This window comes from Lacerta agilis, chromosome 13, assembly GCF_009819535.1.
Source record: "Lacerta agilis isolate rLacAgi1 chromosome 13, rLacAgi1.pri, whole genome shotgun sequence".
Classification (NCBI taxonomy): Eukaryota; Metazoa; Chordata; class Lepidosauria; order Squamata; family Lacertidae; genus Lacerta; species Lacerta agilis.
The window spans coordinates 3,111,969-3,127,234 of record NC_046324.1 but is presented as its reverse complement, the minus strand read 5'-3'; the positions used below and the strand labels follow the sequence as shown (position 1 = coordinate 3,127,234).

The following is a 15,266-nucleotide window of genomic DNA, read 5'->3' as shown; positions in this document are numbered from 1 at the left end:
GCAGTAACTGTCAACTGCCTCAGTCTAGCTGGCTTCTGTATGTGGAATGAGGGGAAGGTGCCATCTTGCAATTTGCCTCAGGCAGCAAAATGCCTTGAGCTGGCCCTACTCCCTCATAACATTTTTATTTTGATAACAAGCGGAAGCCACACTTTTTTTTTTTTGTTAAAATGTCATCTCACTGAGTATGTGTACCTATCAAGATTTCCATTTCCGCTTGCGTTTCAGGGTCTGGGAACTGACGAAGACACGCTCATTGAGATAATCTGTTCACGGACAAACCAGGAACTGAACTCAATCAACAGAGCCTACAGGGAAAGTAAGTTGACCAGGAGCGATTGGGGGGGGGGGTGTGAGTTTATCCTTTGGGGGCAGATCCACATCATAGATTTTAAAGCACATTCAGCAGACATTTAAAGCACATGATTTCCCCCAAAGAATCCTGGGAACTGTAGTTTGGTAAGGATGCTGGGAATTCTAGCTCTTTGGGGGGGGGGGTTACTATACTTTTCCATGATTCTTTGGGGGAAGTCATGTGCTTTGGCTGTTATGGTGTGGATCTGCCCTTAGATAAATTGCCCTCAGAATGATTTGAGGATTGACCTGATGATACCTTGATTGATGGGTCCAGCAACACCAAGCATTTTGTGGTAATAGGTTCAGAAGCTCATTTGCAGTCACAGAGGTGCAGTCAGGGGGGTCCCAGGGTGAGTACTCGGGGCACGTGAGGCTACTCCCTTGCTGAAGCAAAGTGTCTGGTCAGTTCCTTGGATGGGTGACCTCCTGGGAACCAGGTGTATGCTGCCTTAGGTTCTGTGACAGAAGAAATGTACGGTGTAAATTTCAGAAAACAGAGCGGGGTAACTTATTTTTCAGGCCTAAAAGTGAGGTGTAAAATGTCCCAAAGTATTTCAGTTTTCGCACCAGATGCAGTGGTAGGGAAAGAGTGCCTACGGTAATTTGCTGGGCCCTTCTTAGATCTCATAAAAGTCCTTCCTTGTTTTAACGAAGCAAGAGTTAGGAGGAGGTGAGATTGTGCAAAGCTGGTGGTGGCTGCATTAATTGGCTTTTAAAATAAATATTTATGTGATGTTGCTTCATAATGAGTAGTGCTTGGGGCTTTTAATGTCTTAGGAAATGGGTGGGACACAAGTGAGTTGATGAAAGTTCTGTAGGCCACTGCTTCTTTAGTTGCGAGGACTGTGAACCCCACACAGTTCTAGGGTCAGGAGGGTCCTGTGGAGATGGGGAGTCCGGTGGGTGGTGGACACAAGAAGCCACTGGAAGGGACAGAGAGGTATATGTGCTACAGAAGCATTGGATCACAGGATGCCCTCTTCAGTTTCTGAGACCTTCGCAGACATGACCTGAGTACAACCCCCCCCCCCCCACGACAATCACGAGTGCTAGACACTTGGCTTTCGTTTTATACAAAGACTGACTTCCACACAGGGCCAAATTCTGCACTGGGATCTAGGATGAAGAAAACATACACATAGGTCTTAAGCCCAACTTTTCCTTTTGACAACTTGGCTTGAGCTTCCAGAGGATAAGTACAGGTGAAACTCGAAAAATTAGAATATCGTGGAAAGGTTCATTTCTTTCAGTAATTCAACTTAAAAAAGGTGAAACTAATATATGAGATAGACTCATGACATGGAAAGCGAGATATGTCAAGCCTTTATTTGTTATAATTGTGATGATTATGGCGTACAGCTGATGAGAACCCAAATTAACAATCTCAACTTTGGGTTTTCATCACCTGTATGCCATAATTATCACAATTATAACAAACAAAGGCTTGACATAGACTCATGACATGCAAAGTGAGATATCTGATATAGTAAACTCCAGTAGCTAATGAAAACAATCGCTTACATAAATGGACTTTCCCACGATATTCTAATTTTTCGAGTTTCACGTGTAACTGGGACTTGCTTCTGAGTGGATCTGGACAGGATTGCTCTGCCAGTTAGAAGCAACAAAAGCAGCCAGGGGTTCGTGTGCTACCTTTTGGGCTCTTAGTCTTTAGGCTACTATGAGACTTTTTGCTGTCCTTTATTTTTGGTTGAGGGTTCCTTACTTCACGCTCTTCGAAAATGAAGCCCCTTGCAAATGTCTCTTGCTGCCCCGCTTTCCAAGACCCTTACCATCCTTTCACGACCAGACATCTCTGCTTAGCAAGTCTCAGCACCTTAGAAAAAGGAAACAGAATCATCTCTTTGAAAACAATTAGAGAACAAAAATGAAAATTCTGGGTCAGTCACAGTGATAAACCTGGTTTGTCACTGCAAAAACAAGCCTGTGTGGGTACCCAGCTTGCGTGATCTCTCACAGCCTGATTCTGCTTTAACAATTGAGACAAGCCACAGTTTCCAGAGTTCATATGTAATGAGTTACTGTGGTTTGAAAGCAGAGGTTTTGCAGTTTCTTCCTATCCTGTGTGAAGGGCGAGAATTTCTGGTTTAATTTTTGAACTGCAGTTTCCTGTTTTGCCTGAACTCAGGAAACCTTTCTTCTAACTGTGGATAGCTAAAAAACTAGGATTGGGCTTGTTTTTGTAACAGCAGATCATGATTTTTCATTATGGCTGAACTGGGCTTCAGAAATGTTAGTAATAGAGCCTGCTTTGCCAATCTTCCTTGATTTCTTTTTTTAGTGTACAAGACTGAATTGGAAAAAGACATCATCTCGGATACATCTGGCGATTTCCGCAAGTTGATGGTGGCTTTAGCCAAGGTAAGACTCTTCTGGTCCAGTTGCCCTTTTCCTCTGGTTATTTTAACTTAACTGTTTGCTTCAAGTCATGGTAAGAACTCGATATTTTAGTTTGGCAGCACTTGCACTTTGGAACTCCCTGCCTATTGACACCTGACAGGCACTTTCACTGTACCTTTTTCAGCACCTGCTTAAAAATATTTTTGTTTAAAGAAGCCTGGCCAGAGTGTTGGTGGTTGGTGTTGTTGTTGTTGTTGTTGCATGTTTTAATCTGTTTTTAGCTTATAATTGATTTTAGTTATTTTTTGAATGTTTTAAATAGCTGCTTTTAAATGTCTTCATATTGTATTGTTTTATGAACCAACCCAGACCCTGCAATCACCATCCAAGTCCCTTCTTCATGGGCCTCCTCTGCAAGAGGTCTGGAGAGTAACAAGCTGAGAACGGGCCTTCTCTGTGGTGGCTCCCCACTTGTGGAATGCTCTCCCCAGGGAGGCTTGCCTGGCACCTTCATTACCCATCTTTAGTTACCAAGCAAAAACATTCCTCTTCTCTCAGGGCTTTGGCTAATTAAACAATCTATGGCCTTTTAAACTGTGAGGAGTGTATGTGTGTTACTGTTTCAGTAACAAACAAAAACAGTAACACACACACACACACACACACACACAGTTTAAAAGGCCGTAGATTGTTTAATTAGCCAAAGGCCTGGGAGAAAAGGAATGTTTTTGCCTGGCACCTAAAGATATGTAATGTTATGTATTTTATTATTGTAAACCTCCCTGTGATCCTTGGATGAAGGGCAGTGTAGAATTATTATTATTATTATTACAAACCACTTTGAGGTTTTTCTTACAATCGAATGGCATATGAATTTCATAAAATAAATAAATTCTGTGTGGCCTAAATGTGTAAGGGGTGCCACACAGAATTTGAAATTAGCTCTTACAGCCAGATATTAAGGATCCACTTCACCCTTGAGAGCCAATAACCGTAACGTCAACCCCCACCCCACCCTCCTCCCCACCGACCAACCACTGCTAACATTATATTACCACAGTACGTGCTCTGAGAAACAAGCTCCAGTGATCTGCAACAAATGGTACAAAAGTTGAAACACTGAAAATACAGGTGCTCCCAGATGTCCACAGCTCATAACTAGATGTATCAAAGGCTGTAGTCCTCATGACTGTAAAGCTGTCCCCAGTCCATAAATCCAGGCAAGAGAGTTGGTGGTATTCTGCGTACTTCTCTTCTCAATGAATCCTGGAGCAAGAAGTGTTCAGTGGTTGTATATCTGAAACATGCGTTTGTTTTTCTTCTTTAAAAGGGAAGGAGAAATGAGGATGCTTCCGTGATTGATTACGAGCTGATTGACCAAGATGCCAGGGTAAGTAATGCTGAATACTGACCTCTTTTCATCTCGTATGAGGGCCTGTTGAAAAGCTGCCTCCGGCCTCCCCATGTGTCCAAAGTGTCAACTGTTCCACAGCATCTGAGCAGACAAATGCACTTCAGCTGTTACCAGCTCACAACAGGCTCAGTCTGTCGCAGTGCTCACACGTTCCAGAAGTATTTGACCTGCTGCGAGCCCTTGCGGATAGCCAGCTTATAGATCAGGCTTCCTCAACCTTGGCCCTCCAGATGTTTTTGGCCTACAACTCCCAGCTAGCAGGACCAGTGATCAGGGATGATGGGAACTGTAGTCTCAAAACATCTGGAGGGCCGAGGTTGAGGAAGCCTGTTATAGATCCAACACCACCCCAGCAATATTCTCAATACAATAAAGTGAAACTATCCGTAAGTGGGTGGGGTGCTTTGGAGGGAAAGTGCTGGGAGTCTTGTAACTCTGCTGCCACGGCAGTGGCCAGGTATCTGACACAAAACTTTTTCATCCCAACTGCAGGACTTGTATGACGCTGGTGTGAAGAGAAAGGGAACAGACGTGCCCAAGTGGATCAACATCATGACTGAAAGGAGTATCCCCCACCTCCAGAAAGGTAACATGCAACTCCAGGCTGCTGCAGAGGTGTGGGTGGGTGGGTGGGTGGGTGGGTGAAGCCCTCACATGTTCAGGTCTGATGATAGAGGCTCCTTTTCACTCGGTTGTGGCTCTCTGCTGGCCAGGTAACGACTGGAAGGAGAAGCAAGGATTTGCTCCACTACTTATCCTTGGTTTCATAATTGCACCCGTAGCTCAGAGGTGGAACATAGGCTTTGCATACAGATTAAGAACACACGAGAAGCCTGCTGGATCAGGCCAAAGGGGCCAATCTGGTCCAGCATCCTGTTCTCACAGAGGCCAACTAGATCCTTGTAAGAAACCCGCAAGCAGGATCTGAGCTCAAGAGTCACTCTCTCTCCTGTGGTTTCCAGCAACTGGTATTCAGAAGCATGACTGCTTCTGAATGTGGAGGCAGAGCATGTCCATCCTGGTTTGTAGTCTTCTCCTGCATGAATGTGTCCAATCTTCTTCAGTCATGGAGGCAGCATAGCTGTCATAGCTAGCAGCCATTTATAGCTCTGTTCTCCACAAGTTCATCCAGTCCTCTCTCAATGCCATCCCAGTTGGTGGCCCTTGTTGCCTCCTGTGGGAGTGAGTTCCACAGTTTAATTCTGCACTGCGTGACTTTCTTTCCTTTCTCCTGACCCTTCTGCTTCCATTGGCTAAACTTTGCAGTGTTTGAAAGGTACAAGAGCTACAGCCCTTATGATATGCTGGAGAGCATCAAGAAGGAAGTGAAAGGAGACCTGGAAAATGCCTTCATTAATCTTGGTGAGTACATGGACACAGGCAAGAGGCAAGGATGTTGAGGAAGGTCAGGAGTTTGGTGCTTCTGGTTTGCCCTGGACAGAGGTGTCTCTAGGGTCCCTTGTGCCCTTGGCAAGGAGCTGTATTGGTGCCCCACCCCCCAGAACACCTGAGGTTGCCTGGACAGGAGGAACGCACCTCCTCAGGGCTGGACAGGGTGCCCATACCACTCTCTGCCTGGAAGCTGCTCTGAGAACCCCTTTCCGTTCCCCTCCTCCAGCAGCTTTTTAAAAAAGGACTGGGAAAGGGAGGGAAGAGGAAAAATTCAGGCACTAATTCTTAAATAGTAGGGATGTGTGTTTATGTGTATACCAGCTAGGGCTATTTTCTGTTAGGTTAGGAACTTAAGAGGAACATGTTCATATCCATTAGTTAAATCAATGTTGATTGGCTGACACTGCAGTGTTTAAAAACTGGAGATATTTTTTTTTTTAGCAAAAGAATCCTTTGAACAGGGGGGAGCAGAAATGTGTTTGGCGGTGGGGGGAGGGGCTATCTACTTTTAAACTTTTAATAGTTTGATTACAGGTGTGTATTTTAACCCCATGTCCATCTTTTTCCCCCACAGTCCAATGCATTCAGAACAAGCAGCTGTATTTTGCGGACCGATTGTACGACTCAATGAAGGTAAAATATCTGAACACACGTCAGGGGCACGATTCACCAAAGCACCCTCCTGTGCAATCACCATTGAGATGAATTCTGTTCACAAGCTCTCCTGCTCAGTGATCCTGTGCGCCTCATCTGAGTGGGATTTCTCTTGGAGCACCCCAGAGACCTGAGTCTGCTTCCTGCATCAAACGTCCATAACATTGTTGTCATATCATTAGATCACTCCCAGAAACCAGGCCTATTTTCATTCTGGGTTCTGAGATGGGTCAGGACTCAAGTGGGGCTTGATCATTCCATTTGTAACTTAAGGGTTAATTCATTTGTCAGTAAGCATGGAAGTGTTGCTTAGCAACTAAGGAGGATGCATGATCCTTGGTGAGGATGCATATGCTCTGGCTGTGTAGCTGTGAGAGAATTTCTCCCTGGGTGTTAAGTTGAACCTAACCCTGCTTTTAACAAGGCCTGCCCTTAAAAAAGAAAGAAAGATCTATGCTTTTTTTCTCCTCAAATTATATGTTGCTTTGTTCCATTTTCCTCAGTAAAGTGTTATCAGGATTTCTTTTCTCTCTGCACTCCATCTGTGTTATTTTACTGACTGCTAACATTCCCCCCCCCACACACAAAATGCATTGCAAACAATAAAGTCTGATTTAAACAATAAAGTTTAATTGTGGATTTATTTATTTTTTAGGGCAAAGGAACCCGAGACAAGGTCCTCATCAGAATTATGGTCTCCCGCAGCGAGGTGGACATGCTGAAAATTAAGAGTGAATTCAAGAGGAAATATGGGAAGTCCCTGTATTACTTCATCCAGGTGAGTGGCCATGTTGCAGCAGATCTGCTGTCAGTCGCAGCAGAGCAGACAGTATCAGATCACCCCATGGAGAGCTCAGTTGTGTTGAGCCTAGTGCTGATAATGCCAAGGTTGCAGGTTTGATTCCTGTAAGGGGCAGCTGCATATTCCTGCATTGCAGGGGGTTGGACTAGATGATCCTTGGGTCCCTTCCAACTCTACGATTCTATGCTGGCCATGTGGTGTGTTTCTACTCAGGATCTCAGTCACTCCATTTCTCCCACTCCCGCAAAACTCCCCATTTCTCTCCCCCTTGTCCCAAGCCCAGGCTTCTGTGACCCCTGAGCATACTCCGTCTTCATTCTGCTGTTTTGGGTAATCCACCCCCACAAAACATTTTTTTTTTCCTTTTGTACATTGCAAGCCTTGGGATCCCTCCCCTACCCCAGCTTGCTGGCATGCCCTGAAATTCTTGGCATGGGGCAAGAACACACACATGGGGAATTTTGAAAAACACAGCAGGACAATTTATGGCTGCCTGTGTGGGGAATCTGATGACCCTGACGGTGTAAGGAGAGTCAGGGCCAGGCTGACCCTGAGGAGAGTTTTGGCTCAATGTCTTTCCCCCTCTGTTCCCCTTGCAGCAAGACACAAAGGGCGATTACCAGCGGGCACTCCTGAACCTGTGCGGAGGAGAAGATTGAAAACTGTGATGGGAATGGAAGAGAGTTCCAGCCCCGAGTTATGCTCCCCCCCTTTCCTTTTATTCCGCTTCAGCCCCGCCCTGATCTCCTTTGCAGAACTAGAGCCATTGGCGCAATAGCCTTTGCTAACTCGCCTTCCCTATCCCGTCTACTCCAGGCGGATGCTGTTGGTTGCCTTTGTATCATTCCCTCCCTTGGCTCAGGCTTTGCTTGGCTTTTACCCAAGTAGCTAATCTCAGCAGAAGTAATCAGGCCAAAGGAGTTAACATTCCAAAGAGAGGGAGAAGGAGAGGGAGGCAATCCTTACATGCACAGTGGAAGAAGATTCTGCCTCTCTTTGCGTGCAATGTTTTTGTTGGAAAGCCAAATAAAATGGAATTTTTACTTTAAGAAAAACACAGTTTGCTCTTGTGCATTCTTCCAGAGGAGGAAAGTGTTGGCTTCCTGGTGTAACAGCAATTACCTTGTGGGATTCAGACCCCCCCCCTTCTGCCTATATATATTGCTTCACATCCCTCCCTTTTGGTGTAGCCTCCCATCTCACAGTAACAGGCAGTAAGAGCTGTTTGACAGTGGACTGGACAACCTCGGAAGGTGGTGTCCTTCATTGGACGTTTTTGAACAGAGGTTGGATGGCCATCTGTCAGGGATTCTTCAGCTGTGATTCCTGCATTGCAGGGGGTTGGACTAGATGACCCTTGGGTGTCATTTCCAACTCTGTGATTCTAAGGAACTAATCCAAACCACTCCTGCTTTGCTTTATTTAATTTAGGGTAGACTAGTGGGGAGTGACTGGTGCTGCCCAGAAATTTGTAGAAACCCCCAAAATACATTTTTTAAATGGGTGGTGAATTTGTGAGTTTGGACTTGTCATGTAAATGACTGGGTAGCTCAGTTGGTTATTGTGTGGTGCTGATAACGCCAAGGTCACAGGTTCAATCCCCATATGGGACAGCTGCATATTCCTGAATCGTAGGAGGTGGAACTAGATGATCCCCAGGGTTACTTCCAATTCTACAATTCTATGATTCTATGACAAACATTGGGTGAAATCATGTTTTGGTCTGCCATCTGGATTCAGCATGGTGCCTGGTACTCAAACACCCCCTTCTCAGGAACCCCCATGCCAAGTTTGATGAAGATACCTGGACAGGCAACGAACCCTATGCCCCCAGACAGGTGGAATCAGGCAAATGTGACATTTTAGTCCACCATCTTGATTCAAAATGGTGCCCAGCATCCAAATGGCAATGAGGCACTCCACCCCCACCTCAGGAACCCTTGTGCAGAGTTTGGCAATGATAACACAAGAGACATCTGAACCTGTGCCCCCAAATGGGCATAGCCATGCCAAACTCACATTTCGATCCGTTATCTTCGTTAAAAATGGCAGCCAGCTTCCAATTGCCAATAAAAACTGCTGCTCTGCTCCCATATTGGGAACCCTCTTGCCAAGTTTGGTAAGGGTATCTCAAGATGTTTCCAAACCTATGGACCAGCTCAGTAGCCTTTATGGCAGCGGGGGCGAGGAACCTCAAACCCAGTGGGCCGAATAGGACCCATCAGCCCTTCTTAGCCTGTCAGTCAGGGCTCTTCCCTTGTCCACACCTCTCACTGGCCTTGCCCTCGTACCCTCTTTGGGGGTGCATTTGCCTGGCTTGAACTTGGGTGATGCTACTTGCTTGCCTGGATGGAGGGATGGGGGCAGTGCTTTTTATATATAGAAAAAATGGTGCTGGCACTCACCATGAAGTTGTTACAGTAAGCATCACGCTTCTAGCATGGGGTGGGTGGTGGAGTGCTGGCACTGCATACCCTTCAGTACCCCCAGAAAAAGCACTGGGGGTGGGGTAGCAGTCTTTGGCTTTCCCATGGCTGGGCTGCCACCCAGAGGGAAGAGCTGCATTCATGGCTCCACCCACTTTTGTCTCTGCCCTCAGTTTCTCCCCTTCCCCAGCTTTGCAATGGAATATAATAATCTATAAAACTCTACATGTTTCTCATGCCAGCCTTGCTCACCACCATCTGCTTTTGGGTTAGGGTGCAACACTAGCAAATATTGTATTGAAAGTAGACCCATTCATTCATTCATTCATTCATTTCCATAGGTCTAGTCTAACATTGAACACAACACTGTAAATAAAAGTACGTCCAGCTTCAGCACTTACCCTGGTAACTGAAACCACAAAACAGCCTACAGATTTCTAGCAATAAAACTACCTAAAATCTAACAACCTACAGATGGCTGGGTGAACATGCAAGTTTTTTAGCAGGCACTGAAGTAATGAAAGAATCGCCAACCAACATATCTCAAAGGTGGTTTGCAGGAGGGGGGGTAGTCATTTGTCTTCTGACATTACTCTGTATCCAGTTAACTTTGAAAACAAGGAAAACGGAGGAAAGAAATGCAGCAAGGACTTGGATGTTCTGGTTACAGGTAGGTAGCCGTGTTGGTCTGCCGTAGTCGAAACAAAATAAAAAAAAATTCCTTCCAGTAGCACCTTAGAGAACTCATACCAATAACAAACTTAGTTGGTCTCTAAGGTGCTACTGGAAGGAATTTTTATTTTATTTTGGATGTTCTGATGATCAACCCTCCAGTCAGAATGGGCATTAGGAGCAGGTCAGCAATAACTCACAAGGCATCAGTGAAGTTAACTCTTTATTCAAAGAAACAAAGGAGCTCAGGCCTAGTGGGCACAACAACTCTGCCCAGTAGGTCTTGCCCCCGTGAGGCAGTTGCAAGGCCTTCCTCCAGCTCTCTAAGTCTCCTGCTCCCCCTGGTCCTTCCCAAGCAATCTGAGACTCCGACACCTTGTCTCTGCCCTGCCCTCTTCATACCTCTGCAGGTTCAGGCAGACCAGTGGGGAGGGAAGCTGGTCACTGCAGGAAGGGGGGGATCCCTGGCTTCTTCAGCAGCCTGACTCCACTCTGCCTCTTGGCCCCCACTCCTCTCCAGCTTCCATGGATGCGTCTGTTTCTGGGCTGCCCTCTGACAGCCTCTTCCTGATCACTAAACCCTGTTACCTCTTCAGCTTCTGACACCTCCGCCTCCTCCCAGTCTACTTCCTCTTCTCCCTCTGAACACTCCTCGTCATCCCACTCCCTGGGCTCTAAGCCTTCTTCCCTTGCGGTGGGGGGGGGGGTTTCCTCAGCTGGTTCCTCCCACCACTCCTCCACATCCAGCCCGTCCATGACACCAGCAGCCTGTCCACATTCCTTTCCCGGCACCAAACAGAGCCCTCCTTCAAATTGCACCTAAGAACTTAAGAAGAGAGTCAGCTGGATCAGGCCAATGGCTAATTTCGCCCCACATCCTGTTCCTATAGTGGTCAGCCTGGTGACTGTGGGAAACCAGCAGAGCACAAGAGCCCCCTCCCCTCCTGTGGCTTCCAACAACTGGTATTAAGAAGCATTACTGCTTCCAACTGTGGAAACAAAAAAAAAAAAAAAAAAAAAAAATTCCTTCCAGTAGCACCTTAGAGACCAACTAAGTTTGTTCTTGGTATGAGCTTTCGTGTGCATGCACACTTCTTCCAACTGTGGAGTCAGAGTATAACCATCATGGCTAATGACAGATAGCCCTCTCCTCCATGAATCTGTCTAATCCTCTTTGGAAGCTGTTCAGGTTGGTGGCTGTCACTCTCTCCTGTGGGAGTGAGTTCCATAGTTTAACAAAACACGCTCCCCCCCCCCCCCCGCTTCTTGGCCAAAAAGGGCCCCAGCAATCTCTCTCTTGAGGAGCTCTGAGAAGGGGGCAAAACAACCCTGTCTCTCTGCTCTAGCCATCTCTCTCTCTCTCTCTCTCTCTGTGTGTGTGTGTGTGTGTGTGTGCCTGCCTGCCTGCCTGCCTGCCTGTCTCTCCATCCAGCTTCAGCTTAGTTAGGGTCCCCTTTCTAACAGGGGAAACACCTTCTGGATGTTTCTCCCCTGCTCCCAAATAGGTCTGAAACTAGGGGTGTAGCATGGGGGCTGAGGGGGCCATGGCCCCAGGCCAGGTGTGTTTTTTTAAGGGGGCATGACAAGACGCCCCACAACTGGCTCCCTCATTGGAGCCTGGCTCCAGCACATGAGGGAGTTGCAGAGACAGGCAGCTTCCTCACGCCCAACGCCACCAGCCGCTACTCCATTCCCGGGTCAAGCCTGACAAAGGAGGCAGAGAAAGGAGATGGGTGGCAACGGGGCAGAGAGAAGCTGAGGCATGCACACATTGAGCTGCACACTTTGAAAGTCATTCACATGTGATGTTCAAGCAGTGTTCAGCCTGCCCACACATTACGCAGCTGACTTAAATGCCCATTTCCTCACCACTTTCACCCCAGCTGCCGGGACCGGCCCATTCAAGAGTCAAAGTGAGGCAACTGCCTCAGGCAGCAGGATCTAGAGAGGCAGCAAATCCCAGTGTCAATATATCTTTTCCCTTTGTTCCTGATGTACATCTCCCTTCATCCTTTTTTTCCTGGTAGGGTAGGGTCTGCCTCAGGTTCCAAAATGTCTTTGCCAGCTGCCATCTCCCGTCTCCATCTCCCGTTCATCTCACCTCTGCCAAATATAAAAATGGAAATCTCTCTGGGCAGGGAGCTCCTTCATTCTTTGCACCAGGTTAGAGGGATGGTGCAAGAATAACCCTAGTATCCATAATAAATAGTAACACCATGTATGTGAGCAGCCAGCTTCTCAATAGCTCCAAAACTGCATGAGCAAAAACCTTGGTTCATAAAGTGTGGGCTGATTTTATTCATTTATCCCTGCTTTTGTGCATTGCAGGGGGTTGGACTAGCTGATCCTTTGGGTCTCTTCCACCTCTACGATTCTGATTCTATTATTCCCCCCGAGGACTGATGCTTATAAATTCAGCAGCTAAATAAATAAAAACAAGTTTGCTGGCATGCATTTCTAGACACTTCCTTACACCCATAGAAAGAGAAATTGTTGGGGAAAGCTCTCAGCTTCTTGCCAAACAATTTATTTGCTTATTTATTTACTAGCAGCATTTCACCCGAAGGTTGCAGACAAGTCACAACATAATACAAAATTTTGCAGGTGGTAACTGTTTTCTAATAAAACAGCAGGCACAAAGTGCACAAAGTGCAGTTCCCCATTAGAGGGTGCTCAAAGAGAGCCTTACTGCTTTTCCACGGACTGAATTGTTCGTATTCTTCTTGACAAACATTTACGTTTTCCTGTTCCAGTCTGGACTGAATTTTTCTGAAGAATTATATTGGAAAGCCTTTGCGTGGTCTATAGATAGACAGTTGCACACATGCTCCGTGCATCTGAGATTGTGTTGCCACCCACCTTGGTCACCCCATAAAGCCAACATCAACGCAGGTCATGGGAGAGGTGGGGCTGCTTTACGGTTTGCTTAAGAAACATAATAAGCTCTGCAAAGTTCCTTTAAGCAGCAGGAAAATGAGGGCAAATGCTAGAAGAAACTATTACATGCCCTCCAAAATTTCTCAGATGAAAATAGGAACACCCTATTTCTCCCGCATTTGATCTCCTCGCTCACATGGAGGTCATATACACATCGTCATCAGTCACCTCCAGCCAATTGCAACCTCTCCGCCTCACCTACTTCACAAGATTGTTGTAAAGAAAAAATGTGTGGGGGAAGGAATTGGGTGCAAAACTTTCCACAGATAAATGGGATAAAACAAAATTTTAGCTGTAAGCTGCCTTGAGTCTCTGTCAGGGAAAAAGGCAGGAGAGGAGGAGGAGGAGGATAGAAACTGTGAGAATGATAGGAACATAAAGGTAAAGGTACCCCTGGGGTTGCGGCACTCATCTCACTCTATAGACCTTCCCGCCAGAGTGGTACCTATTTATCTACTTGCACTTTTTGGGCGTGCTTTCGAACTGCTAGGTTGGCAGGAGCTGGGACCATCATGGGGATTCGAACCACCAACCTTCTGATCACAAGCCCTAGGCTCTGTGGTTTAACCCACAATGCCACCTGCGTCAGGAACATACCAGAGAGTAAATCCTAGTGAACTCAGTGGGACACTGCTTAAGATTGCAGTGTAAGGCTACCCAGGCTTTACCCAGTTACCTGAGACTAAACTCCATTGAATACAGTGGGACTTACTTCTGAGTAGAAATGTAAAGGCTTGCTTTACAACAAAGGAATAAACACTCCACGTGTTTTCTTTTAAAAAAAAAAGTTGCTGGCTATTGCATTGCAATTAAAGGATTTAAAGTGGATTGTTGACATTTTCCCTTCAAAATTATAGGAAGGGCTTTGGATGCCAGCTTCATTATTTCCTTCATTTGCTGCGGGTATTTTATTTTCAGTATAAACAGGCAGTGCTTTTTTCTTTAAAATGTATAGGTGTACTCTCATTTTGACTAAAAAAAAATCACCATTTTATAGTACAAAAAGGGAAAAATAGATACAGTAAATGGACAAAAGTACAAAGATTCACAAAATGTTTAGGGGTATGCATCCCACTGCATCCCCCCTAGAAAAAACACTGTAATCAGGACTCCATTTTTGCACACACACATGAGACATGAAGGGGAAGAAAAAGGAAAACCGGGACATTCTGAGACAGTCCCTGGAAAATTGTGACACTTGGAGAGTATGCTATTATTCCCCCAACCCCCAGCCACCACAACCCCTGCAGCAATTTGGTGGAGCAGTGGTGTTCCAAGTTACTTTGTCAGCAGTTTAACACAGTGTTTTTCAACCTTTTTTGGGCAAGGGCACACTTGTTTTATGAAAAAAAAAAATCACGAGGCACACCACCATTAGAAAATGTTAAAAAATTTAACTCTGTGCCTATATTGACTATATATAAAGTAATTATCTTGAATGGGAATCAAATAAACACAATTTTTCCCACGGCACACCAGGCAACATCTCGCGGCACACTAGTGTGCCGCGGAACAGTGGTTGAAAAACACTGGTTTAACACAGGACCAATCCAGCCGGGTGTTTGCCTGAACGAGCCCCAGGGTTTATTTTCAGTGGGAACTCGGCAGAACTCAGTTCAGGCACCTCTCAAGTCGGCACCATTGCCATTCTAAGAGGATGAGGGAGGTGTTCATGGTGAGTTCCCGCACCTCTTTTCTAGAAAAATGAACAGGGGGTGAACAAGAACAATGCTTTTCATTACAGTGAGGTTTCTGCTAGAAAGCACCCTGGCAGAGTTGTGCTCCACGGCAGATTTGTGTTTCATGGCACCCTGAAAGATTTGTGCTTTCTAGCAGCCTTAATGGCACCCAACAGCTATCTCACAAGAATATCAGAAGTTGCCTTATATTGGGTCAGACCATCTAGTGCAGTACTATCAACACCAGCAGTGGGAACCTGTGACTCTCCAGATGTTGTTGGACGCTCATCAGCCCCAGCCAACATGGCCAATGGTCAGGAATGATGGGATTTGTAGTCTGGCAAGATCTAGAGGGTGACAAGATTCCCCATTCCCAGTGTACAGTTACAGCTCTCCTGGATTTCAGACAGGAGATTCACCCCAAGCCCTTCTTGGAGATGTCATTGGGGACTGAACCTGGGACCTTCCGCATACAAAGCAGGCGCTCTAACCACTGAGCCTCTCTGTCCCTTTCCTGTCTCCTTGCTTTGTGGAACAGGTGTGCATCATGGGCATAGTCGGGGGGCAGCTGC

At 46.1% G+C, this 15,266-nt stretch overlaps 1 protein-coding gene across 2 annotated transcripts in view; it reads left to right on the top strand.

The window, feature by feature from the left end:
* ANXA2 (annexin A2) overlaps positions 1 to 7,928 on the top strand; it is a 37,187-nt gene extending 29,259 nt beyond the window's left edge. For both annotated transcript variants that reach the window (XM_033167135.1, XM_033167136.1), the window contains exons 6-13: positions 229 to 319; positions 2,660 to 2,739; positions 4,049 to 4,108; positions 4,625 to 4,718; positions 5,399 to 5,494; positions 6,099 to 6,157; positions 6,834 to 6,956; positions 7,580 to 7,928. In XM_033167135.1, the coding sequence (XP_033023026.1) occupies positions 229 to 319; positions 2,660 to 2,739; positions 4,049 to 4,108; positions 4,625 to 4,718; positions 5,399 to 5,494; positions 6,099 to 6,157; positions 6,834 to 6,956; positions 7,580 to 7,639 (663 nt within the window). In that variant the 3' untranslated portion in view covers positions 7,640 to 7,928. The remainder of the gene's footprint in view (positions 1 to 228; positions 320 to 2,659; positions 2,740 to 4,048; positions 4,109 to 4,624; positions 4,719 to 5,398; positions 5,495 to 6,098; positions 6,158 to 6,833; positions 6,957 to 7,579) is intronic.
* Positions 7,929 to 15,266: the final 7,338 nt, after the last annotated feature.